This window comes from Grus americana, chromosome 18, assembly GCF_028858705.1.
Source record: "Grus americana isolate bGruAme1 chromosome 18, bGruAme1.mat, whole genome shotgun sequence".
Taxonomy (NCBI): domain Eukaryota; kingdom Metazoa; phylum Chordata; class Aves; order Gruiformes; family Gruidae; genus Grus; species Grus americana.
Genome location: NC_072869.1, coordinates 8,717,757 through 8,744,993, shown reverse-complemented (window position 1 = coordinate 8,744,993; position 27,237 = coordinate 8,717,757). Strand labels below are relative to the sequence as shown.

General features: G+C 47.1%; 1 protein-coding gene across 4 annotated transcripts; it reads left to right on the top strand.

Annotated features, from left to right (window-relative positions):
* The first annotated feature begins 41 nt into the window (after positions 1-41).
* Positions 42-27,237, top strand: ST6GALNAC1 (ST6 N-acetylgalactosaminide alpha-2,6-sialyltransferase 1). Of its 4 annotated transcripts, XM_054846687.1 has the most exons (11): positions 42-62; positions 6,967-7,064; positions 12,324-12,468; positions 17,260-17,896; positions 21,960-22,128; positions 22,325-22,496; positions 22,881-23,019; positions 23,398-23,501; positions 24,061-24,150; positions 25,520-25,619; positions 26,043-27,237. In XM_054846687.1, the coding sequence occupies exons 3-11, from the start codon at positions 12,449-12,451 to the stop codon at positions 26,211-26,213; spliced, it is 1,602 nt and encodes a 533-aa protein (XP_054702662.1). In that variant the 5' UTR covers positions 42-62; positions 6,967-7,064; positions 12,324-12,448; the 3' UTR covers positions 26,214-27,237. The 4 variants fall into 4 exon arrangements, with proteins under 4 accessions (XP_054702662.1, XP_054702659.1, XP_054702660.1 ...); XM_054846684.1 differs by lacking the exons at positions 42-62; positions 12,324-12,468 and adding an exon at positions 4,392-5,942; XM_054846686.1 differs by lacking the exons at positions 42-62; positions 6,967-7,064; positions 12,324-12,468 and adding exons at positions 14,444-14,550; positions 16,906-17,109.

Here is a 27,237-nt window from a genome sequence, read left to right as displayed (position 1 = left end):
CGCCGCGCGCATGCGCTGGGCGTCATGCGCGGCAAGTGACGTAGCACCGCCGCCTGCCTGAGGTGGGGTAGGGCGCGCGTGCGTGGGGTCGCTCTTCGCGCCTCCCAGTAAGATGGCGGCGGTCGCCGGGTGGTCCTGAGCGCTGCTGCCGGCGGGGTGCGCCGGGCCGGGCCCGGCCTAGGGGCTGAGGTCCGCCTCGTCGGCGGGGAGGCTCTGCGTGAATGCGTGGCAGCGCTCCTGGCCGCCCGCAGAGGGCCGTTTCGCGGCCGGCGGTGCCTGTGAGGCGGGCTGCCGTGGGGAGGGGGGTTAGACCTTCCCTGCCAGCCCTTTGGCAGCTGGCGGGCAGCCCGCCCGGCTCCGGCGTTGTGAGGCGTCCGGGTTAACCCGCCGGTGTGCTGATGGTTTTCACCGGGTGTTTGGCCAGGCCCAAAATCCGTGGAAGTGGTCAGGGCGTTCGTTTCAGTGGGTTTGGAGTGGGGGTGCAGTGAGATAAGTCGAGGTGGCCATGGTTTAAGGTGTTCTTCGGTAATCCGTGTTCAGTGGTGGCCTTGGGATCTACCTGTGCTGGCGCCTTGGGAGATGAATTTTCTGTCCATCTAAAAGTGCCCAAAGCATTGTGAAGTGTGTGCTGCTGCCCTCGCTGGCGTGCCTGGCAAGAACAGTTCATCCTAGATCTTTGCCGTGATATTTTGTAGTCACGTTTTTTTCTGATGCTCTTATTTATGACATCCCACTAAGCATGCTGTAGTGTAATCTAGTATTACGACTCTTGATCCTGCAGATAAGGAAAAGATTTTGTTGTCTTGATCTAATCTGGGGTAGATCAGAGAACGAGAGCATTTTGTTCTAGCTCCTCAGTGTTCTTGGACATGTTTAATTTCTCATTCAAGCTTAAGCAGTCTTTGAGCACTAAACAGAGATCCAGGTTTAAAAAAAGTCTGGAATGGTTTAGTTAGGGAGCTTTAGTTGGTGGGGAGGTGAAGGCAGGGGAAAGAGAAAGCAGAATTTCCCTCCTCTGGCTCTGTAGGTAGCTTTGATAGGGATTTCAGGTTTGGAGACTTTCTCTACAGGTCTTTTAAATGAGCTTTTTTGCATAGATTGCCTCTGGAATTAATAAACTTTATACTCCATGATGCGATAGCATCTGCTTTGCACTCCGAAGCTGGTGTAAGTTACGTAAATGGGGCTTGGCCCAGTGCATTAGCAGTGTAGCCAACAGGAGGAGGACTTGTGCCAGTGAACTTGCCAAGTGTATCCTACAGTGAAGAAGTGGGTTTCCACTGTCCTTTCCTTTGAAGGAAATGGGAGTAGTTACAGATGGGAAAGACCATGGCCCCCTACCTACCATAAACGCCCTGCTTTTTGCACCTACAGGGTTATTTTCCATCTTATGTTGCCTTCTGCGCTGTTAAGGGGAGTTATGGGATTTTTGCAAATTATGTCAAATATTTTGAATACTTTCCTCTGGGGCATTTCTCAGAATGAATCAAAGGCAAAAGTTCTCATTAATATCCACCAGAGGAGAACAAGTAGGAGTTTCTAGACCAGTTTTGGAGTTATCATAACACTAAAAAAACCCTCATTCCTGATTTGATTTTTTTTTCCCCCCAGTCCCTCAAGTCTCTTAATCACTGTATGCAGGCTACATGAATTTAACAGGGAATTAAATGCACAGTCTCTGAATTTATAATAGACTGGGTTTATTCCCATAAGACTGGTGGGAGCAATGTTCAAAAATCATGTTGTAGATAACAATCCATTTTAGAGAATATAATTTCCTCTGAAGAGTGAAATAACCAGCTCTGAAATTTGCAGTAGCTGGTGACTATAAGCAATTTATGTAGTAATCAAGCAGTGAATATATGGCATAAGCATCTCCTGTTTTAAGAAGGCAGCTTTGCCTTTGTTACCACCCACCCTTTTCTGGTGAATCACATTTTGACACAAGGGCTATATAGAAAGGGGCCAAAGAGACAAATATCTATAAACCCCTTGATGTTGTATCTGTTTCCACTGGAAGTTGTCTGACCAACAGAACCTCAGAGGTGGTGAAAAACGTACAGTAGTGTTTGCTACCTTCTATTTGTGGCGAGTGAATTTTGTTTTATTCTCCTTTCTCCGTAATATGATTGAAGCTTTTCTCACAAAGGTGAGTTTTTGTAGGGATTTTGACATGTTCCAGGAATGTGATCTTGGGAGTCCTCTCTAAATGTCAAGTGAAACAGCAGAGAATCCAATCTGTGACTGTGTTCAGACTGAGTTATGGAAGCAGCACTAGGTCGTAAGAATTCCTGAAGATAAGCTCAGGAGACTGGAGATGGAGTGCTAGTATCATTGATTTGAATCTGGCTTTCTGCTAGGACAAGAACAGAGCAAAACATGGAAATCCTTGTGGTTTTTTTGGTTTTAAACTTTGAATGTATCTTTTGTGCATCAAACATATCCCATCACTGGATCTCAGCCAACAACTGGAATAACTGTGGGACACTCTTTTTTCTAAAGGGGAAAATCTCGTCTGAAATGCTTTCTTAATTTCTGAAGTAGGTCAGGAATGCAGTCATTGAGATATGGGTATATAGTGAGTGAGTCATGGTGTGATCAGCTGTTGGGAATGCTATGTACTACTCTCATTTGTTAACTGCTAAATTGCATTGGGAACAATAAACTAACAAAGAGGAGGTATTACAGTCTGTTTCATCTTCATTTGTCTCAAAGGGGATAATTGATTTTGTATTCTGTGAGAGGGTAAGAGCAAACCTATTGCGTGGATTGCAACTGTTTTCAAGCGTTAAGCCAAATTGTTAGGGATGTCGCTATAGAAAGAGATGAAACAGCGAACTGACATCGTCCTGGGGAATCATAAGCAGTCTCAACGCATCTCCAAAATTGGCAGTGCGAACTGGCCCAACATGGCAGGGGAGGTTGCGTGCCTTCTCCACGTGGTCTCATGTGGACTCGCTGCAGCTGTGGAGTTGTTGCTGGTGGTAAAATCCAAGGGTGAGGTGTGATGAGTCCTTACCTCTGTTGGGGTCAATTTTTCTTCCTCTACAGTGGTTAAAAGATTGCAGCCCCAGTGCAAGGAAATGTAACGCTTGAGGAGAGACAGTGCTGTGTAATTTGCTGCTGGCAGAGCTGCCTGGCAGTACAAAGTATGGTTCTTTCTGAAGCTACTTTTTACCACTCCTGAAACGGCTCACCTTTTCTTACCCTAGGTTAATGTAAATGCAGCCCTAAAGTGCTCACAATTAGAAGAAAGTTTATATACCACATTTTCTGTAGATAAATGTAGGTAAATGCGAGGTGGTGGGAGAGGAAAAGCAAGTACTGTTTATCCGCTGGATGGTGCTGTTGTTTTATACAAACAGCAGAGGGGTCCTGCATAGCTCCCGACAGAAGTACTGTTTTGCTTCAGAGAGAATTAAGGATGTGCACAGTCCTTTTCTCCTTAGCAAATCTCTCATGAGTCCTGCACGTTATGATCTGCCTGTTATCCAGCATTCCTGAGACTGGCTAAACTTAGCTAATGACTACAGATAGGAAAACTCATTTTTTTCTGAGATCAGAACCAGAATGGAGATGACTGTGACCTTTGGAGGGAAGAGGGACTTACTGAAAATGTGACTGGATGGATAAACCAGGACTGCCTGGGGAAACAGATTTGCAGGGAGGGGGAATGATTGACTGCCTAGGCTTGTCCCAGCATCTGTTGCTTGCACAAAAAGTCAGAGCTATGTCTTTTGCAAAATGGAGGAGTTAGAGTTTCTGAATACTTGTAAGATGTGATCTCTGTGTGGTCAGAGTGGCTGGGAGAGAGAGTCACACCTATTGATCTCTGAACTTTCTGTTTGTTTTAGCTTTTTGTTAAAAGATCTCTGTGTGTGTTGATGTACTTGAGCTTTGATCCGCCAGGGTTGCTGTAGTCTGTTGCTCTTCCACGGTCTTTGTTTTGTTTGTTTTCCCACTGTGATGTGAAGCTATTGGATGAGTTACACAGGGTGTTACCTGCATATTAGCAATAGAAAAACCAGTGGAAACCGGGTGGAGAAAATACAAATCCCAGCTTTTCTCTGTACAAACTATGCTGAAATTTTCACACCCACACACTTAAATCAACTTTGTAGTGGTGACGTTTGACTTTTGGCATGAGCAAAAAGACTTTATTTCAGGCAGCACTGCATGAAAACTGAAAGTTGGGTGTTACTGATTCTTTCTTCTGTAAGGGCTGTGTTTCTTTGCCCTGCAGTGAGGGATTTCTGTGTCTCATCCGCTGTCATTGTGGCAGGATAGAGCTGTATGACGCTAGTGAAGGGGAGTACCACTGTGTCTGAACCCAGCTACCTTGAGAAAGGAGCAGAGGCGTTCCGAAAACATGTTTGTAGGGGCGGGAATTTTATCTTTCAGCTATTTTCAAGCTGCCCATGAACACTCAAGAGTGTTGAGCCTCAGTCCTTCGCTCTCATTTTGTGTGTAGACCATGACAGTTTCAGCAGCTCTACAGTTGCACTATTCAATTGGCAGTGCTGCAAGTGGGTTGATGAGATGGTTCCCTAAAATGTCCCGAGGAAATGGCACAGTCCTATATATCTCCTTTGTTTTTTAAAAAAACTCCTATCATCAGCACTGTCGAGGTGGGAAATTTTCTGTTTGGCTGTTTGATTTAACACGCCATTCAGGCAACTGGAAGATCCAGCGCCCCCTGAGATCTGCAAGGAACTCTGGTCCCACGCTTTCCTTTATCCTCTCTATTTGTTCTCACAAATGAACATCCACATGGGAGAGCAGAACTAGGGGAGAAAATCTGATGTTAATGTAACTGAGGGTGTCATCTTTATCACTGCAAAACTGTGGGTGCACAGGCAGAGAAGATAATGGATCCAGTACCTTTATAATGGTTTCTAGCAGAAGTGCTGTCCTGGGAGGCCCCTCTGTTCCCGGGCTCCTTCATGACAAAGGTCTGTCTTTGCAGCTGAGCGATGCTGCCTGTCTGGGTGGGATCTCATGGAGCTGCGGGAGCATCACCTGCTCTTTCTGGCTCCCACCATCCTTTTTGCCAGCTCCTCCTACAGCCTTTTGTGGCAAATGTTTTCTTAGTAAAGGGTGACTTGTCCTCCTTGTTTGCAAGTGGATACTCTGTACCTGGGAATGATCTGCATCATGTATGACAGTTTGGTAATATTTATACTGACAAGCCCATAACAATGGTGTTGATGTCCCTTTTCACCTTTCTGTAACGAGATGAGACAGACACCCTCTTGCTAATTGTGTTAAAATATGGTGGGCTTTATCTTGCCCTCTGCAGTCACAGCAACCCTTGACCACCCCCAGCTGTGAAAAAGTGACTGTTTCAATGTCTAGGGGGGCACACCCATGACACTTGGAGTTAGGATCTAGGAGCCCAAGACTGATCTACCCCCTTGTCCTGAGGTGAAAGAACAAGCGGTGATGATGATGGCAGGGTTCCGTCCCCTCAACCTAGGGGTCATCAGCGTAGTGGCATAGCAGAGCTCATACAAATCTTTTTTCTCTCTCTAAACAAGTTTACCGGAGGGCAGGACACTCTGCATTAGCTGCCCATCTTGTGTTCTTGATTCTTTTTCTTCTTGTGAGCACAAAATAGCCATGTGTACAGCTAGGTTTGGAGAAAGGAGTGGCTGAGGTACTGAGAGTGTGCTCCTCAGATTACTTAGCTTGTTATTGACAGGTATGTCAATATTGTTATTACTTTTAGCTTAGTATTGACAGGTACATTATTTAAAGTTCTATTTCAGTGCACGTAGGAAGGGATGGCGTACAGATGGTCTGTTGTTTGCCAGTTCTGCTCATCTCTTCTCCATGCATCAATTCAACTTGCTAATTGCAGTGTTGAAACACAATTTGATCACCTGGATCACTCCGCTCCGAGTCAAACCAGGTTAATAAAACTGGTGACCAAGGGTTTGCAGGTATGAGTGTGACTTGATTTGGCCTGCGGGAAAACCCTGATAATGTTGGTGACCACCAAGCTTGTCTCGATTTTGGCATTTTGGGTGCAGTTAGCAGAGCGGGCAGGTTAGAACAGGTATCTGACTGATCTTATGTAACCCAGAGGCCCTGGCACAAGACCAGGCAGTCTTAAGAGACCATTTTTGTTGACTTTCCAGACCAATGGTGCACTTCAAAGTTTGTAGCAGATAAACTTGCACCTGGGGTATGTACAGCAAATGGCCTTTTTAGTGAAGTGTGCACTAGTTAATTATGTGTAAATGGAACTGCAGTCTTCTGGTTTACTTGAAGCTGTAAGGCCAGACCTTGTCAAATGCTGATATTAAGAGAAGTGAGAGGCTGGCCGAATACAGTGTTCTACAGAGAACAGTAAACAACTGAAGGAGCTGGCCTTGTAGAAAAACTGTCTTGCAAGTCTGCTGCAATCCCTAGGCAATAAATTGTTTTACGGGATGACACAGAACCCAAAGTCTAACCACATGGAAATTTATTTTTTCCTGGGTAGATTAGATAGCAAACCATGTGAAATTCCACAAGGACAATGCCACCTACTTATCTTGAAAGAGGAAGAGACAATGTGTGTTTTGTAGATGTGAGTTAAAATGATGTTTTGTAGATGTGAGATAAAGCTAATTCTCAAATCAAATTGTGTTTTAGGGAGGACTGGAACTTCCATCCATGACACAGTGTAGTTGTTTTAATGTGTTCGTGGGGCACTTGACATAACCAAATGTTTTTAGTAGACAGACCTCCTGAAGAACAGTGAAATACTTTGGCAGTGGCAAAACAAATAGCCCACCTTAGCGTTGTGAGCTACCGGAGCATCGTAGCTTCAGCCATCAGGGTTCTGAGGACGTGTTGGTGGAGCTGGAAAGCTGAAAACAAAGAGATGTCCATGTAGCTCTGGGCGCAAGCAGGACTGTTGGTTAAATTCTGTGTGATTAACTGCCTTTTACCGCTCTGTCTCCTTTCTGTTTATTTCAGAAACCTTCTGTCTGGAAAAGTGTGTGGTGCTGTAGCATGGCTCATATTCCTCTTAGCAATGACTGCCTTTCAGTATCAGCTGAAGGAAACACAGTAAGGTAATTTACAAGTGCTTTAGGGTAAATTATATAAAGTTTATAAACCCAAGGGCTTGTAATTTGCTCTTGGATTCTCAGAGTGCTTTACCGTATGGTTTCACAGAATAGCACCTGTAGTTAAAGAACCGGAAGAGTCATTTTCCACAGCCCTTATTTTTCTAAGGAACTCACAGCATCCTGTTGATTGTTTTGTGCATTTACTCTTAAGATATTTATTATTGTAGTTGACCGGGCTTGTGTTTACTTATGGTTGCAATATCAAGGGGTAAATATGAACTCAAACATTGACCAAGCTGAATGGTGGGGTGGAGCAAAGTGTGTACCCTAGATGGCAGTCAGTGGAGTGTGATGCAGTGGTGTAGATTGCTTAGGGAGAGGGAGGGAAACCTCAAGTGGTGAAAGATAGACAAGCCCCAGCTGACACCTGCTTGGAGTCACGGGGTTGATTTAGATATCACTGAAGCTTGAAGCTGCAGGAGATGACCTTTCGAGATGTCTCTTCCAGCCTTTTTTGCTGTGGCTCTGCAGTGTAGCTCATTCTAGGTGAATGGGTAGTGTCTCAGTGAGTGCAAAATACCCGCTGCAAAGAGGAGAGAGCTGTAAGGGCAGGCTAGCGGAGATTAGCACAAGGGCTGGATGCCACCTGAATTTGTCATCATCCTGTTAACAACACAACTTAGACTGTTCTGTTGTAGGCCTGATCATTCTCATTTGATAACTAAAAATGTGGGCGCAAGGCTTGAGGTGCAAGCTGCAGAGGTAGGAACAAACACACTCAGTGTATGTCCTGCCTGACTTCTCCATGCCATGCTTTTCACTAGAGTGACACCCAGCTTTAGGAAGTGCAGCTCATGGGAGGAGATGAATAATGTCATTGCGCAGCGTTATTAGAAGCAGACTGGCTGATCCTTTCGGCCCTGGGTGAAACTGCAACAGGAGTGTTCTTCCCTGACATCTAAGGCCTGTGAGACAAACCCCGATTGAAGAGATGCTAAGCAGCTCCCAGGGAATCAGGAGGGAATGGCGTGCCCTTCCTGAGCACAAGGATCTTGCATTGCCACTCGAATAGCACAGTGTGCTGCTCTCCTGCCCAGCAATTACTTTGCCTGGGGTTTTCCCAGTATGAGGTTGATAGATGTTGTGCAAGTGGGGTGGCAAAGAATCACTTTCTCTCCATGGCTGGCAAAAGCCTCTGCCAAGTTAATAGGAAGAGGATGGAGATAGTGCGCAGGACCCTCTGGGTATCTAAATAAAGCAGGAGAACTGTTAAATAGAAGACAACAGACAAAAGAGAGAGAAGGGAAGAGAAGCATGTGATTTCCAGCAGTAAACCCATCTTGCTTCTCACAGGACCCTGTGGCTGTGCTATTCTTGCAGCTAAAAATGTGACTGCACTTCTCCAATGCATCCATCAGTCAGGAACAGAGAGGAACACACTGTGAGGCCGCTTTTTTCCAAGTGTAATTCAGGGACATGATGATTTATACCACTCAAGAAGCAGGCTTGCATTCCTGTAGCACTTTTCACCCCAAAGGATGCCAAATGGCACATTTGTCCTGCCAGATGTCAAGAGGGATCGTTTCTGATGTTAAATCAGTGGGAAGATTATGGGAAAGACCTTTAGCAAGAAATATTTCACTTCTGGCACTAAAATTAATAGACCCTCGCACAGATGTGATTCTGTAATTCATATCTGTGCAGGGCCTGTTTTTAGCAGCCAGATGTGAAGTGCTGAGATAATATGCCTGCATTTTTTGCCAGGGATACAAAGAGGGATTTGGGCTTTGTGATTCTTGTGTTTCTCTCTCTTGCGCAGTGGAGAGTCCTGGAACACTCCTACTCCTGGCAGCTGTCAGGGACAGGAGCTGGAGAGGTTGCTTTTTCTGATTGGGGGGGCAGCTAGCTATGAGTTTAATAAATTACCTCTACCTGTCTGCAGTACTGCCTTACTCCTTGGGGAGACATCTCTGAGACATTCCTAGTCAAGGAACAGAATATTTTCATCCTTTCCATCAAATAGATTTTAAAGGGAAAAAACCCACAACCTAAATCAGCCCTGAAGTGGTGTCAGTTTTGTGTCTCTGTCTGTCAGCTCTCCGGTGATATGCTGGGCTTCCTGCTGGGATGGCACAGACAAAAGGCTGTTGAGGGAGGCATTTGGATAAAGGAGCCCTGGTTCTTTCCAGCCTGTGTAACTCCAGCTGACATTTCCAGCCATTGTTGCTGGGAGTGTATTTTTCTGTTGTTTTTTTTTTTTTTAATTCTCTCAAATGAAGTGGCTCATCAGTCTTCTCAGCTTTGTGTATCTGAGGAAGGAATGCCGGGACCAGAGCCATTTCATGGTTGCAGCTGAAGTGGGATGGGGTGAATGGTGAGGAGCTCAAGAAGCAGAAAACCAGTGTAATGGAAGTCTTGGTTTGCTTCACTCAATACAGAGAGGTTATTCCCTATAGGTGTGGCCATAGGGAACGTGCTCAATAGCTGGGTAGTCATTGTGCTTGCAGAAGGAACTGCAAGCTCCAGTTACAGTGACCAGAGGCTGCAATATGGGCAAATTCAGAGCATTTATATCCCATGTCCCAGTGATTGCTCCAGGCAAGGACTTTCCCTGGTGTGTGGGAGCTGGCTGGAGAAGCCTGCCTATGTTCCCATTATCGTGTGGGAGAGGAGGAAGTATTCCAGCTTGGACCCGTATCATCTGCTGTTACAACATAGATTCAAGGCAGCTTCTTTACTGGGGCATTAGCTGGGTGGAGCTGCATACCAAGCACACAAAACAGCACTAATAAAAAAAACCCAAAACAAATCCAAGTTTTCCATTCTCTGCAACTCTGTGTGGACACTGAGGAGGTGATTGCTAGTGTTCCACCATGAAAGCCACTGTCTCTTTCTCTCCTGGGGTATTTCAGCCCATGGAGAACACAGACCAGTTGGTTTACTAAGCTGTCCCCCACCTCCTGGTGCAGTTCTTTGGGGCTTTGCTATGGGACTAAATTGTGGGTATTCTTGCAAGTGCAGCAGCAGAAGAGGTGGGGGATTTGCCTTGATAAATGTTGTTGTCTCTGGGTTTTTGTTCGGTGTCTTTGAGAGAAGGTTTGGCACAGAAGAGAAGGGACTTGCTGGAAAATGGCTAGTGAGTGTGGAATTAAGGCACACTTGGGAGTTGTTGGGCTATCAGTTTTGTTTGGTGAAAGCAAGACAAATAGCTGTGATTACAGCGTTTGCTCTTGTAATTTCTTTCCCCCCCTGGATCCCCAGCCTGAAAGCATGCATTCCTGAAGATGACTACTGAATTGAGAGGGGAAAACAAGAATCTAACATTTCCAAGCCAAGCCTTTGCTAGCGTAGCCTTTGCTAACCCACAGGCATGACCACTGAGCAGTAGCGTGCTGCAGGCGATGTTATTCTTTTTTTCTTCCAGTTACAACTCAGTTCTTAGATCATCAAGTAATATTGTGAACAGGTGCAGACATCCCCAGTTTCATTAGCAGGTCCTTATTCCAGTAGCTTCCAGTCAAGAACTGGTTTTGGTATGTTGTGGACATCACTGAAAGACAAGTTTGTCCTACAGTGAAGCTTGATCAATTAATTTGTAGAACAGCTCTGTTCCTAAAGCATCTTGTGATGCCCTACCTAGCCCAGAGCCATGGGAAAGTAGAAAGCACACAGGGCACAGGCAAGTAAACAAGATTTGATACACAGCCCTCTGAAGAATGTGCACGCAGATAAATTGTTGGCATAGTTCAGCCTCTAGCTGACACCCGCAACACACACACACAGAGCTTAAGATCTAATGGAGATAAAGTTTGTTTATGAAAAAAAAACAAAACAAAACAAACAGAAAGGCAAATCTGCCTTTTATATGTCCAGGATGTAACTAAGGCTATTAAGTGGATTTGGAATTAAATGGACTGTTGGAAATGGAAAAGGGCTAACAGAGAACCTTCATCACTTGATGGTCCCAGGTAGAGTTTGCTTTAAAAAAAAAGTCTTGTTTTCATAGCACTAAAGAATAGAACTTCTGGTGTGGGCATTGATGTGGGTAGCAGGACATGCTGAACATGGAGCAGCAGTGCTGGGCTCGGAGTCTCTGCACCATGAGAGAAGCAGCATCTCCTGGGACTGCCAGGGAAACATGCAAAACCTCTTGTTTGAAAAAGGAGGCTGGCACCTGGCCTGTGGCCCTTGAGAGGGTGCCAACGCCCATGTTAGGTGCAGTCTTCACTTATCTCCCTGTCTGTGGGCTGGGAGCCCTGGGTATCACAGGAATCATACTTCTTACAGAGCTTTATCAGGGAGCAGTTCTGCTCTTGGCCTCAGTTTTCACCAGGCCATCCCTGAGGAGTTACAGTACATCCCCATTTCCCAGTCTGACCTCATGTTTGAGCTAACCGGCCTGGCTGCCTGAGCTCTGACAGACTGATTTCAGCAGTGGGGTTGGAGGATGATGAAATAATACTGCAAGGAAGTGAAAGGCAGTATTCTGATAGGGGTTTTTTTAGGTTTTCTTGTCTTACACCAAGAAGATGAAAAGCTGTGTGTTTTGCATAGCAAGCCTGCTTTTGGCTTGTGTGCCTGCCAGAGATTTGGATATTCCCCCAAGCACAGTCTTTGCTGAACATAGAGTACTACAGACATGTTCTCCACAATTGCCAGCACAGTTCCTTAAAAGCAAAGAAAGCTGTCTTTTTCTGGTTGTAGGAATCTTGCTATCCCTTGTGGCTCTTGGTTTCGCAGTAATGTTACATGGAGGAGGTTGAAGGAAAACGTTTGCTACCTTCAGAGTTTCCCTTTGGGACCCTATTAACAAAAAAAGCCTTGTCGCACACAAGCAGCTTTTTCCAAGCAGTATGCCTTAAGGTGCGTAGGGCTTGAAAGAGGAAGGCTGAAATGAAGCCATTGCTCTGTATGCTGCATGTCAGTGCTCCAGGACTGATACTTGTTCCTGTAAGAATGTCCTGTTGGAGATCTTGCAGGCACAGAGTTGCTACTTGCCTGCTGCACACCCAGATCTGTACCCCACCTTGCTAGAATTGTGTGGAGCTAGTGAGGGCTGCCCAGGAATACAGCAATACCTTGGCTGATCCCTTAGCGCCTGTAATTGTTTGGCAGATTTCCTTTGATCCTAGGCTCAGTTTGAGCAATAGTGAAATATTTTGCTGTAGATGGAGGCAGGATTGTACCCAGGACTAACAACCTCCCTTGTGTTTCTTCAGGGGCTCTTCAAACCTGTGTTATTGTTTCTTTTTTCTCTCATAGGCCCTCTGATAATCAGTCTTGCACTTAAATCCAGAGAGAGAGTAACTTGTCAGGAGGTATGAACAATAAAGAAATGCAGCTACTACTGAGCCTTGTAGAGGGAATCCTTGCAGATTTTTGCTGTGATGGTGTGGAGGGGTACAAGGTAGGTGTGAAATCTGTTGACTAGCTTTCCTATAACTTAAAGCAAACATCTTCAGTTCTCTGTGTATTCAGTAACAGTGTGAGTGCTAGCTGCTGAAATTTGTGATATTGTCAACAAAAGCTTTTTTGTAGCTGAGCTTAATTTTTGATAAGAGCTGTGCAAAAGCAGCCTATATTGTAAGAAGCAATACGGCCATCTCCCCCGAACTGTCAGGGTTAATATTTAACAGCTCCCCATGAGTTAAAATAGCCCTTTGCTGTACCACGTAAAACTACGTCTCTGGTACAGGTAAGTGTTTCTCTGGCTGTGGTGTTCATCTCTTCTAATCTTTCCCTGGGCTGGTGGGGAGATGTATTCTGGACTGCCAAAGCTTCATCTCCCAGCAGACCACTGATTTTCATGAGGAGGGGAGGATGAGATATGTCTCATGGAACTTGGGATGGGGAGATTGTCAGGTGCTACCTGTCAATGAGAAGCAACATATCCCAGGTTTGAACATACTCGTGGCTCAGATCAAGTGTAGTGCAAACCCCTAGAGTTGCAGCAGGGATTCGTGACCTTTGGAGCGTTTTGTGTGCGCATGGCATTAGAGAAGCTCTGTTTTAACTGACGCTGTTGATAAGCAGAGCCTGGTTGTATGGTACAAAACCCGAATAAGCAGGGTCCCACTAAGGGCAGTAGTGTAGAAGGCAGTTGTCTGTCTGTCCATGATGGCATGATTCACAGATACGAGAAACTTTGAATTTATTTTGGTGTTATGTGGAATAAAAATTCACAGGTATTAGATGCTCCCTTGAAACCAACCGAATTTCAAGGGGTTGTACTGTGGGGGGGTCTCCAGGGCATTCTAGTTCTTTTAAATTCTACAACTAGCCACAGACTTAAATCCATCCAGGTCCTGGCCTAGAGCTGAACTCACATAGCTGTCATTTCCTGGCCACTTGGTGATCCCTGTGAAACGATGGGATGGTTCAAAAACCAAAAGTAAAAGACCAGTCCTAGTGTTGGTACTGGAGGCAGCTTGACTGAGAGCTCAAAAAGAAGAGCAGCTGAAGAGTGTGTATTGTTGCTGTCTGTACAAGCAACTCAGAGCTGAAGTGCCACGCTTTTGATTCAGATTGGGAACCTGAGCTGCTGGCAGGCCTGCGTAACACGTTTGTCAGCAGTAGCGCGGTTAGATTGTGATGGAGTTGGCACCTTTCAGACAAGTGAAATGCTGGATTGAAGTTTTTCCAGTTGCTCTAAAGGCAGGTCATCTTTATTAGAGAGGGAAGGGACTGTCTGACTCTAAGCCCTGTCTTCTAATCTGCCTTTAAACACAAACTCCTTTGTTCTACGGTGGATTTGCAAGGAGTCTTACTTTGACTTGTTTCAAAGCAATCACAAGGTTAAATGAATGCGTATCTAGCCATCAGCCTTTGGGGGCAGGAATTGCTTCTCAATTGAAGCTACAAGCAGTTACTGCATGAAGAAGAAAATAAAGATCTGTTTATGGTTATGCCTAGAATCTTGCCTGAGCCCTTGGGCAGGTGGTGGTTTGAAAGCTGATTTCTTTGACTGTAACTATGGCTACTTCCATAATTTAAATGTTCCCAGTGATGCTTCCACCAGATTAGAGGTGAAGGTTTTCCTTTTTACACAGGACTAACCTCATTAAGGAAAGTATAGGGAACTTCCATTGTGTGCAGTAAAAGGTGTTTCTTTCCCCACTCTGTGTTGCAGTAAGCTTAGGGTGATAGACGGGAACAGTGCAAAGCTGCTGTCTTGTCTGAGAAACTGGATCCATGTGCAGGGTGTCTGGGAGCATGGGGAGAGAGGGTGTGTGTGTTCTTGGAGGGAAGTCCAGAGAGAAGACCAGCCCACTCATTCAACACACCTTTGGAAAGCAGTGCCTAGCGAGCACCTCTGGGCAGCAGCAGCACAGCCTCCTGTCACTCTCGGGCATCTCACCATGTGGTTTTTCAGGAGAAGGCTTCCTAAAATTCCCAGAGCCCTTATTTGGCTTATTGTTGTAACACACTTTTGCATCTTCATTGCTAATTTTAGCTCTTTGTTCGGCTTGTTGAAGACAAGGATTCTCGGGTAAGAGACCTGCTTCCTTGTGATATGCACTGTCTGGATAGAGTGCTTGTGTTCTCTTTCTTTCTCTCTGTGTCTTTTTACCCTGAAACTTGCACTTCTGATCTCAGTTAGATGACTGCTTTGCTTTAGCAGACCACAATCAGAGCATGGTGTTGGAAGATCCACAGTCAAATCCTTGCTTCTGCTTGATCGCTACTTTCCAGTGTTTCCTTGTGTAGCAGCAGCTTTTGCTTTACTAATGCTACCCGTTTTCATACGTTGGCACCACGTAGTATTTGCTTTTTCTGGTGGCTCCCAGAAGGATCTCATTCAGCCCTAGTCTGCTAGACATTGAATTTGGTGGGATACCTTTGAACTTATAGTGAGTTCAGCGTCTGATTCCTAATACAAATCTGCTGCATACTTATATTGGGAGACCAATGTCATGCAGATGTGATCTATATATAGTTCTTTTTTATGTAAGTGCTAAAGTAAATCCTGTAAGAATGGCTGTGGAGGGAATTGCAGTATAGAATGCAGTAAAATGTCTCCATCATCGTTGGCAGGAAGCACTGTTCCTTGCATGAGCACAGCAGATATCTGAGCCTTTCCTACTACAAGCATGGCTCACTACGTGTTGGTGCCCGTGCTGTGTATAGGAAGCACCGCTCCCCAGCCTCCAAACCAGCCCTCATGTGGTCCCAGCTCTCCTGATGAGCTTCTCTGGCTTGTCTTGGTGGGATTAGTTTTCAGCTGGACCTTTCAAGGCTGATGCTGTGGGGGCAGGCAGGAGGGGTGAGGCTGGGAACACCTACATCTCTTCTCGAGGTGGCATGAGTTTAGCTCCAGTGACTTGAGACCACACCTTGAGGACAGCTATCAATTTGGAGAGGTCGGAGGCAGGGGGGAAGGAGAGAAGGAGGAGGTGTAGAGAAGTGAATTGAGTTGTCCTTGATCGCAGAGCTGGGACAAGAACTGGCTCTCCCTGCCCAGCTGCTTGAAGCCATTTCATTCTGCCATAGTTTCAGATAATGAAAATGTCCATATTTTTGCAACTTAAGTAAAACACAACTAGGCACGAGCTTTATGTGGTTATCCGTGTGTCAGTTCTATTTCTGTACCTTATTTGCAACGTAAAGTACACAAAGCAGCATTTTCATGGCTTTATCCTCTATTTGTCCTAGGGCTTTGTAAATGGAGAGGAAAATGACAGTAGATATCATTGGGCTTCTGCAGTTGTTTGCCAGCTCCAGCCACAAGCAGATAAGAATGAATGTTTGGGACAAAACCCCACCACTTCTGCCTTGATTTTTTTTTTTTTTTTTTTTGCTGGGTTTCAGCCCGGTCTTGTTGCAGGTGGCTCTTCTGCTGTTGGCAGCTGTATCCTCCTGTGATATCCTTGTACCTGCCTATGCCTCTGAATCAGGAAACAGGGCAGCTGCAATATTATAGGTGATTGCTGTAAATGCTGAGATTTTTACATTTTTAAGCTTCAGAGTGTATTTTAAGAGCTTCAAAGTGCCTGTCTTAAGACATGTACCTGGCAAGTGTTGTGCGATGCCATAGCATTACCTGGCTAAGGGGGAAGAAGAGAGGAAGAAGATCCTTGTGGTCCTAAATGCCCAAGTGATGTATGGTAAAGGAGTGAGTTTCACACTAGACTTCCCTTACTGAATTCTTGGAGATCTTCACGCTCCGTTGCTGCAGCACTTGGCTCTGCTGGCAAGGAAGGTAGAGCACCAGATGGCTGCCTTCATGGTGTGTGTGTACCATGTCCTGAACTTGGGAACTCCAAAACAGTCCTGCAGTGCTCTGGGGACATTGCCAGGGATCCTGCCCAGTGCAGGGCAGAGCTATTCTCTGCTGGTTTGCAGTTCTGCCAGTGTGGATGTTTCATGAGCCAAGTGCCAAAGAGGAGCGTGTAGCCTCTGGGATTTGCTCAGTGGGGAGATAAGCGGTATTCAGGCCAGAATGGTGTGGGAAGTTGAATAACGCTTTGGTGAAGTTGAAAATGAATTCATACAGCATCCTGCAGAAACTCAGTGGCAGTTGCCAAGGCAAGTCATAGAATCATGGAATGGTTTGGGTTGGAAGGGACCTTAAAGATCATCTAGTTCCAACCCCTTTGCTGCGGGCAGGGACACCCTCCACTAGACCACGTTGCCCAAAGCCTCATCCAACCTGGCCTTAAACACTTCCAGGGATGGGGCATCCACAACCTCTCTGGGCAACCTGTGCCAGGGCCTCACCACTCTAACAGTAAAGAATTTTTTTCTAACATCTAACCTAAAGCGACCCTCCTTCAGCTTAAACCCATTACCCCTTGTCCTGTCACTGCACTCCCTCATGAACAGTCCCTCGCCAGCTTTCCTGTAGGCCCCTGCAGGTACTGGAGGGCTGCAATTAGATCTCCCCAGAGCCTTCTCTTCTCCAGGCTGAACAATCCCAACTCTCTCAGCCTGTCCTCATAGGAGAGGTGCTCCTTCCCTCTGATCAGCTTCGTGGCCTCCTCTGGACTCTCTCCAACAGCTCCATGTCTCTCCTGTACTGGGGCCCCCAGAGCTGGATGTGGTACTCCAGGTGGGGTCTCACAAGAGCGAGTGTGGTTGTATGCAGTGGTTGCTCTGAATCACAGAACGGAGCTCAGAGTCAAGAGCACTAGAAATGGGCTGGAAGGTGTTAAGTGGAAAGTGTGTATGATGTGTCTGCTTTTCCTTTGATTGCATTCAGGCAATTGAACGCTTTCCAGCGTGCCCCAGATTTGCTACAAGTGAACACCCAAGAGAAACCGGGTTTAAACTATTCTGATAATGGGAACTCAAGGAGCTTTTTCAAGTTGACTTTGGGGAGTGACATCACAAGGCTTGAACAAGCTGTGGTTGAGAGGACACCAAGATGGGAAGGAAAGGAGGAGCGGAAGAAAATGATGAAACCAGTTGCCAGGGTGGAGGAAGCCAAAGAGAATCTGACTGTGAAACTATCCCCGCGGTTGGAGAGAATCAAGAAGACAACAGTGAAAACAGTCCCTAGGGTACAGGGGAATAAGGAGAAAACAACAGTGAGACCAGCCCCAGAGGGGGAAGAAGCCAAGGAAAAGAGATTAGTGACACCACTTTCCAGGGTGGAGGGAGCCAAGGAGAAGGCAACAGTGAAACCATCCTCTGGGGTGAAGGGAGCTCCTGAAAACAACATATCCAAAGACCAAACAAAGCCAAAATTGCCTCCTGCATCAGTGAAAACTGTAAGACCTGTTCCAAGGGCTGCTGCAGTGACAGAAAAGAAGACACTGAGGGCTGCTGACTTCAAGTCTGAGCCGCGGTGGGATTTTGAGGACAAGTATCTGTTGGACAAGTCATCTCCACCATCGGTAGGTATGATGGCCGTATGCGTTCACCAAGAATGATGGGTCCCTGTTGACCTCCTTGTCTGCTGTCCCCTGAGCATGCGTGTCTTTGGCAGTCGAGGATAATCTCCAAGCTGGTGGTTCAACTCACTGGTATAATCAGATGCTGCTGGGATGCAGAGAGGGAGATCCATATGTATGACTCCATTAGCCTGGCCAGTCCTCCATCGTGCTGTAGTATGGGCACTTACTGCAGTTGCACGTGTTTCCATGGGTTCTTTTGAAAGTCAGCCCAAGCAGCCCTTTCTGGAGCTCAGGTGCATCAGAAACTGGGGAAAATATCTCTCGTCCTAGATGTGCTACAAGGTGGTCCCGCTCTTAGGTGCCTTGACATATTGCATAGGGAACTTAGGTGCACAATGCAGCGTATGTGTTCCCTGTGACGTGGCACCCTAAGGTAAGTTGGGTCACACCTAGTCTTGTGATGCCTATGGGCAGGCATTAGGTGTCTGACACTAAATGGCAGTCTTCATACAGGCATCCCATTTCTCCCCTGATCTCTTGGGAAACTGCACATCTGCCTTCCTATGAAGACTCAGGTTTACAATCCCCAGATTTGCTTTAATCTTTGTTTTATATGGCCCAGCTAAAGAAAACAAGCAGGGTTGTGAGGGAACAGGAATAGGAATGCCTCCATGCGCCTGTTCACCCAAAGCTTTGGCAGCAGTGACGCAGCAGTGACGCTTGTGCTGTGCTAGGCACTGAGGAATGACGCTGGCAGTGATGGTGAGGAAGGTCTCGGTGTACAGGAACAGAGACTGTCGGTTGCTTGTATTGAAGTCAAAATAAGATCAAAGAAAAAGGGTTAGGTGAGGACTGATGAGCGTATACCTGCCTGCTTTGGAGGCAGGAGGGTGGGGACTGTTCCTATCTTTAAGGTTTTCTGTCAATATTGGTGAAAATTCAACTATGTGTATGTTGTGTCCAAATTCATGGTTAAAAAGTAACCTTTTTACTGTTCTTGTGGTTTATTATCAACAAGAGGAGAGTCTTTCCCAGCTGTTGCCAATTCACCTTTTCCACCCTGTATGTAGGCACACGTAGTGAGCTGGCAGATTCTTTACCCATTCAGAGCTCTGCAACTCAGATGGTCCCAGCACGTTGGCTTGCTGTCTAGGATTTTCTTGCTATGCATTGAACCATCATCACAGCAGAGCAAATAATTCCTAACAGATCTGGCCTTCCACAAGTCTTGCTTGGTTCCTTTTTGTTAAATAGGAACAACTGTAAGCCTGGTCAGCACAGATAAAGTATTTTGGTAAAGGTGAAGATGAGAATCTCAAATGATACAGTTGTACCTGTCAAGGCAGTAGCACTTGCATGGCTACACAGTTTTCTTACAGGTCTTACTTGTTTGGAGTGTTGTTCTGTAGGTTAGTTCTTGTGATCACCTCTGCCTGTGTAGGTCTCATTACTGATGTGATCTTCCAAAATGGTAAGTCTGGTGCCCACCATCAGGTTGTTTTGACAGCCATGGAATTGAAAGCCTCTTTTTTCTGTTTGGCACTGAACTCTTGTTCAGACCATGTTTTTGACCTTTCCTTTGTAGCTGTGAGGGTCTGGAACTAATTTAAACTGAAATTTGAGCATCTCATAGTTACTTGGGTCCAGGAACAGGGCCTTTAGGAAAGTTGTGAACTATAGCAAAGTTCTCAGCAAGCGGATGAGGCAGATTGTGGTGCACAGTACTGTCTCTGTGCCCCATCTTATGCTGGTAACTCTTTGTAAAGCTTACCCAGAGCAGTTTTCCCCAGCACCCCTGTTGCTGGGAGGCTTGGACAGGCAGGTAACCCTCTCTAGAGTGAGGAAGGTCTTTATACATGTGTGTAAGTAGTCTTTACACACTGCTCATGTGCTCAGGGAGGAGGGAGGGTGTAGGCAGGTGAGCAGAGGATGGAAGCGCCTGTTCTAGCTCGGTGGTCTTAGATGAGCTGTTTGCCTATTTAAAGTCTCAATGTCGCTTGTCGCATTCCCATGTGACATTAGGGGGAATGCAGATGTCGCTCCAGGGGACTGTCAGGGCTGCAGGCGCCATGTCGTTCTGCTCAGACCTCTCCCAGTGGAGCAGGAGCTACTCTTGAAAAATTTAATCTCATTCCCCAACCCCAGGGTGCCCTGGGAGATATGCCGAGAGCAGAGGTAGATAACTGGGCCGATAGAAGACTGTGGGATGAGTTTTATTGCTTTGATATTTTATTTTTGAGTTCTCTCTCCTTGGCAATATTCTGATGTTGATCCCCGTTGTCCCTTTTGGCAGTGCAAGCCATTCTTTTGCTGATGGGATGTGCTCTTCAGCATGGCATTGAGCCGCTTGAGAGGAGCAGCTGGCCCCAAAGATATCAGAAGATCTCTGCCTATTAAATGTGGAACTTGGCTGTTAAATGCCTGAACTCATGCACTGGCCCAGCCTTACTGAGTCATAGCAGAAGGGCCTGGCGCGTGATCCAGTTTGTGGTGCAGGATGTGCATCCTTCTTCCTGGGCTCCTCATGGTCTTGAGGCACCCAGAATAAAAATGGGAGCGGGCAAATTACGTGGCTGAGAGTGCTGCGTGTGCCATATGGGACAGTACATCAGCCCTCCTGCCCAGTGTTACCGCCTGTAGGCACAGTGGGTTAGGTCACCAGGATCCTGCTCATCAACTGTCCTATGCATTTTCTCATCTGGTGAGCTGCAGAGCACATGCGGCCATCTCAGAAGCGCAGAGCAGGAGCTGGCAGAGAAACATGAGACGAGTTCACAGCAGGAAGCTGAGAACATCCTCCAGTGTAACTGGGGCTGTAGAGCATCTGGGTGTGCAGAGCAGCTGAGACAGTGGGGAAAACCCTTCCTCAGTAGGGCAAAGAGGAGAAAATGTGCGCAGAAGGGTCTTTAGTGAGTATGTGGATCCAGACATCGCATGTTGGGTCTCACTCCCAAACCTGATCTCTAATTCTGCAGAGAGAGGGAATGACTAGAAGCACACCCTCCTCCTTCATTTCCTGCGTGGTCAGACTTTTCCCTAGTTCCTCTGGTATTGATCCAGTCTAGCTGTGGCGCACAAGAAGTAGCAATCCTTGGACAGTACAAAGTACAGCTTGAGCAGGAAGGGAATGTCCCCATCTCTGAACGTGAAACGTGCTGCGAATGAAATGATGCCAACATGAAACCCTCCGCAATGTTCTTCTCGTTGTACTCCTGTTGTGACAGGCAGAATGAGGGCTGTCTCCTCAAGCTACGACCAGATGTCATCCTCACCCATAGCAGAGCACCCAGGTCAGCTGTGGAGCGCACAGCAAGGCTTTGGCAATGCAGTCTGGTCATTGCTGGGCATGCAGGTCCACTTGGTCTCCTGTTTTGTCTTTCAGTAGGTATTTGGGGAAGATACCTTAAGAAAGTAGAGCCCAAATTAACTCAGAAAATCCAGCGCAGTGGAGTTGCCATCTGCACACACAGCCTAACTCTTGCTTGCTGCAGTGCGACCCCTCTTGTTAGAGAGGGTAAGTTGGCTTGGATTCCCTTCTGAGCCACCCACTTTGCTGTGGTTAATTTATGACATTGAACAAGTTGTTGGCTTGATTTTTCTTACCTTTAAAGGGAGTGGTAACAGTGATCTGATTCCACATGTTCCTCTGTGCTTGTTCATGTGAACTCTGAGGCCAGGATCTTGTGAGGTGCATTGCCAACAGGTTGCTGGCCTTGCTTGATATCTTTAGGTTAGACCGATGACATATGAATTTGCTTCAGTTAATGAGGCCTAAAGGCAGGAAAACACGTAAGCATTGCAGGCCTGTCACTCTGAAGAGGAAAGTCTCAGAGACCTGAAGTCACCCTGGCTTCCTTGTAGGTGACTTTCCACCAGCTAGTTATTGATATAGTGCTGAAATTATGCCTTATGTTCATGGGGATGCTGAGGGGAATGGATGATGTACTGCTGGAGTTTCTACACTTCTTTCAGATACTCTCACATACAGGCACACAAGCACTGGCACTCAGGTTTATCAGCTCCCTGCTAATCAGCCCTTATTGTTTTCTTTTTGTTTTTCAAGACCTGCTCTGAATCAGTGAAAGCCAAAGCTGCCAAGTCTGACTGGCTGCGAGATCTTTTCCTGCCCAACATCATGCTCTTCACAGACAAGAGATACTTCAATGACAGTGAGTGGAACCGCCTGGAACATTTTGCACCTCCATATGGCTTCATGGAGCTGAATCGTTCACGTGAGTCCCTCAGGGCGTGTCTGGATGGGACGGTCAAACTACCGACAGGAACCTTATGCCAAGTAGCTGGAGATTTACAGCATCTCCCTGTCAAAGGCATCAGGCTAGGTGGATCTCATGGTGGAAACTGTGGTGGTTTCCCTGTGTCCATCCCGAAGGCTCTTGATGCTAACTCTCCACCATGTTTGCTTCACAGTGGTGGAGGAGGTCATGTCCCTGCTGCCCCCGAATCCTCACCAGCAGCTGCTCCTGGCCAACAGCAACAGCAGCACACCGACATGTATCAGCTGTGCTGTTGTGGGGAATGGAGGAATATTGAATAACTCTGGGATGGGCCAGGAGATTGACTCCCATGACTATGTCTTCCGGTAAGGCAGGCTTCCTTCTTAGAAGATACACAGCTAATCTATTCTGGCTAGCAGATAATTGCTGCTGGGTAACTTCACCTCTTCTAGTATTGCACTGATTTCCAAGTGCCAAAATGGCTGGTGGCAGGAGGAGATGAAAAACCAAAAAGGAATTGGAAAGTTCCTAAATGCCCAGGAAGAGCCTGAGTTCACAGATGAGCCATAAAGAGTCATCTCCAAACCAGGGGGAAGTGGTTGTCCTGTAGATCAAGAGGCGTAGCTTGAAATGGGCCTAATCTTGCCTTCCTCCAAACTAACACTGTCTTTTCCTGTTGTAAACATGGATGTGAGGGTTTTCAATGGTCATCGGCTAACTCTGTTCCTCTGCTTGATTTCCTTGGCCAGGGTGAGCGGAGCTGTAATCAAAGGTTATGAAAAAGATGTGGGAACAAAAACCTCCTTTTATGGATTCACAGCCTACTCCCTAGTGACCTCTCTCCAGATCTTGGGGCACAGAGGGTTCAGCAACATCCCACGGGGAAAAGTAAGTCACGCCCATGCTGTATGCATGCACAGCTTTGACGGGATGCTGGTAGTCTGTGGCCTTGTCCTGATCTTGCCGTGCATGCGGAGCAAAGGGGCTGAGCTAACACTGTTGCGTTACCCTTAGTGAGGGAACGTGCATTGGCTTGGCTTGGCTCAGAGTGAGTATTTGCAGTGACAAGCTCTGTCAGTCCTACCCCAGCCCTTTGGTGTGTAGGAGTAGCTGCACATCAGATAATGTTCTGCTTCTGTGGGGTAGTTCAAAGCTGCAGACCAAAGATGTGTGTCCCAGATGTGAGCCTAGATGCCTGCTCGCTTTTGGTTTTTTAAAAGATGTGTCTCTCTTGTGCTGTTCATTAATGCTCACTTGTTTTCTTAGCATGTCAGGTACATTCACTTCCTGGAGGGAGCTAGAGACTATGAATGGATGAAGGCTCTTCTGCTGAACAAGAACATCAGCAAAGGATTCTTGAGCGACTATGGGTAAAACAAACTGGCCCCAACTCTGCCTTGCCCTCTTCCTCTCCACAGGGCGTAGCCCTGCTGAAGTGCAGGCCAGGTTAAAGCCAGGTTAAAGCCTCCCTCCCATTGCAGATTTAGCTGGAGAAAGATCTTATTTCCTCCCCAGCTCTGAGCACTGCTGTAACCAATACACCTCCTTCCCAGAAGGAGCTATTTCGATGATGTGTGGTCAGAGCTTGGAGAAAGCTTTGTGGTCCTTTGGGATGAACATACGCTGTTGTCTGGTCTGGTGTCTGTGCGTGGTGGCCTACTCATGGATGAAGGCCTGGTTTCACCCGTTCTTGTCTATACACACACATGCTTTTGATATTCCTGTCTCCTATTGTTGCCTCTCCTCCCTGATCTCTTCCTCTGCAATGCACACAGGTTTTGGAGGCTTTGTCATAATCTGGGAAATGTTGCAGAATAACATAATGGTGTTTGTAGTTCTTCTGTTATCACCAAGTGCATCAGGGCTGATGCTTTCCAGCTGTGATGCAATATAGGAGCTTGTCCTGTGTCTCCCCATTCCTGTCCTTAGGCATAGGCCCCGGGAGAGATTTGATAAAGATTTCACAATGGAGAAATACCTGGTGGTTCACCCTGATTTCCTCAGATACATGAAAAACAGGTGAGCTGTGGGTTATGTGCTCTAACGGGCTTATTTTTTCTGACCAGCACCATCTCTGTCTGTCCCTGGGCTCTCTCCTCCCAGCTCACTCCCTTGTAACCGCAGTTTAGCCACACCCCCAGGTTGGGGTAAGCTTCACCAGTGTGCAGTTAGTTAAAATGCTCTGTGGTGCTGCAGTGGGATGTTAGTGGTGGGTAGACCTCCAGCATCTGTGAGCTGGAGAAGTAACAACCATGGCACAGTCTGGCTTTCTGCATCCAAAAGAGGTCCTGGGCAAGTGGCAACGTTAGACGTGGGAGGAGTGTTGCTAAAGTGCCAGAATAGTTGTAGTTCGGGACCAACCTTTCATAGAATCCTAGAATAGTTTAGGTCTGAAAAGACCTTTAAGATCAAGTCCAACCATTAACTTAGCACTGCCAAGTCCACCGCTAAACCACATCCCTAAGCACCACATCTACGCATGTTTTAAATATCTCCAGGGATGGTGACTCCACCACTTCCCTGGACACCTTGTTTCAATGCTTGACAACCCTTTCTGTTAATAAATTTTTCCTAATATCCAGTCTAAACCTCCCCTGGCACAACTTGAGGCCTTTGCCTCTCTAATCCTTTTCACAAGCCTGCTGGACACTGTAAGATCTGCCAGTCATGGGCCACACGTGACCAGGAGATGTAGGAAGAGCTCCTGTTGTGCCCTGCTTTGGCTGCGTTTACCCTTCGGTCTCCTTGAAAGCAGTTACGCCTTCTCTGAGACAAGGCAAATACAGTGCCAGATGGCTTGCACCTCCCTGCTCGTTCTGCTGTCTCCCCACTGACTTGGGTCCTTTCCAAGGCCAAGAGGGCTCGAATGCAATTTTTTCCTGGTGTGGATTCCTACCTTCCTACCAACTGCTGGCACAAAACGCTGCAGCTCCTAGCAGGTTTTGAGACCTTCCTCTGCACCTTTTCTACGTCTCATTTCACTCCTGAATGTGGGTGGGGAGGAGAAGATACCAGGGAGCTTCAAAGCCACTTCTGCACTGCAAGGCAAAGGACAGCTGTAAGGGTGGGCTTTAACATACTAGACCCTTTATCCACCCCCTCTTTATCCCCACGGCCTCAAGACCTACCTCTTCCATAAAGCTGGGGCAGAGCTAGGCTTAGGTTGCAATGCAGGTGATGGAACGTTCTGGGCTGGCCTTGTGCTTTACGGGGCACACAGCGGTACCAAAACGTGTGGGCATACTCATGGCTTGTCTGAGATGCCCCATATGGCCATGAACTACCGCAAGGAGGGAAGATGCCACACGGGCAGTAGAGGGATGAGGTGTGCCCAGCTTGAACCACCACACCCATCAACTGCTCTGTGCTTTCTTCTCTCCTGCTGCAGGTTTTTAAAATCTAAAACTCTGGAAAAGCCCTACTGGCGGCTGTACAGACCCACAACAGGGGCCTTCCTGCTGCTGACAGCCCTCCACCTCTGTGACCGGGTAAGGGCATGATGACTCTTGCACACAGCACTGTCTGGCAGGGGGGATGGATAACGGCAGAGCAGGAGTGGTTCCAACCCTGCCTACCACCTGCCTTGAGGGGCTTATGGGTTCTTGTCAGCTGTGGGGGAGCAGGTTGAAGACAAGAGAAACCGCTCCGAAATAGTTCACGTAGAGGTTGTGAAGGGTGCTGTGGCCTGAGAACCTTCCTGCCTCCCAGGGAGGCAGTGGGAGGAGAGCAGGCTCTCTGGAGCCAGTGCTCACAGTCTGGTCCTTCTGGACCCCCATGCAGGGTCACTCAGAGGGGCCCTGACTGGCTTCCCTGTCCTTTGCTCCCTCCCCGTTTGGGAACTGTGTCCTGTATTTCACTTAGCTCCCTCCATCCTCAGTACCTTTCCCCAGTGAGCCCTCCATCTTCCCTAGGTGAGCGCCTATGGCTACATCACGGAGGGTCATGAGAAGTACTCGGATCACTACTATGACAAGGACTGGAAACGTCTGATTTTCTACACTAACCATGACTTCAACCTGGAGAAGCAGGTGTGGAAAAAGCTTCACGATGAGAACATCATGAAGCTTTACCAGAGATCCTGATTGTGTGGCAAGGGCCATTGCCTGGGAAATCTCAACACTACCTCACTGGGAACAGAAGAGGACCACCAGAGCCAAGGTTAGCTCTGGACTTCCAGGCACATTTCATCCTCACAAAGATATTTCCCTCCTTCAGCACCTCTGTTCTCTTACAATGTTTCTACAAATGTGCAAATGCTACAAGAGCAGAAGAGCAGCAAGAAAATGCAGCACGCCAAGAAACAAGTCCCATCTGTCTATGCTGCAAGACTGTTGCTGATGGTTGTAGGCACTGGTATTGGGAAAGAAGAATCCGGGATGGATCTGGGTAGCATATGGTCCAGTGTCCTGTATCTTCGTCCAGGTTGTCTCTCTTTGCAAGGAGGTGCTCCTCAGGCTGGGGCTACTTCTGTTATGGGTAGATCCTCTCTGTTAGTGGTGCTCGTTCTTGGAGTTGGGTGTATTGTCTAAGCAAGCTCCCTCTGCAGCCAGTGGATGGAGGTGGACACACACATCCTGTCTCAGGTTGACTTAATGCCTGGAGGTGCTGCTTTCACTCTCCTCTCTGCAAATAAAAGGGATGGACTGGACACTTCCAGGTGACTAATTTGAGAGGGAATGTGTCTTGCTTCTGCTTCCCAGTGTGGCCTCATCATGACACCTCTGAAGGAGCACCACCATCAGCTCAAGGACAGGTAAATGCTTTCCATGGTGCAGCAGGCATGCTGGACTTGGTGCCTCTTGCTCTGGGGCTCCCCTGGCTGCAGGACACGTGAACGTGATGTCACAGTCCTGGTGTGCCGAGTCTCTGCTTAGCTGGGCTTTGGCATGCTTGGCTCCCAGCTATGCCACGAGGGTTGTGCTTGCTCTCTTGCCAAGGGAGATCCTCCAAGTCCAGGGATGGATGCTGTCTGTCCTCACTGCTGGCTGGCATGCCTGTCCCCCATCGTGCTGAGAGGGACCTGGTTGCAGCCAGCAAGCCTGCAGCATATTTGCCTTCTGAAAGGGGTTTTGCAAGTAAAATAAATGGCACTACTTTGGCCAAGCT

Excerpts from the sequence above, each read along its gene's own strand:
- ST6GALNAC1 (XM_054846684.1), top strand. The coding sequence starts at position 5,784 with ATGGCGTACAGATGGTCTGTTGTTTGCCAGTTCTGCTCATCTCTTCTC. Across the intron at positions 22,497-22,880 it reads TCCCATGACTATGTCTTCCG|GGTGAGCGGAGCTGTAATCA; the intron begins GTAAGGCAGGCT and ends TTCCTTGGCCAG. Across the intron at positions 25,620-26,042 it reads CCCTCCACCTCTGTGACCGG|GTGAGCGCCTATGGCTACAT; the intron begins GTAAGGGCATGA and ends CATCTTCCCTAG.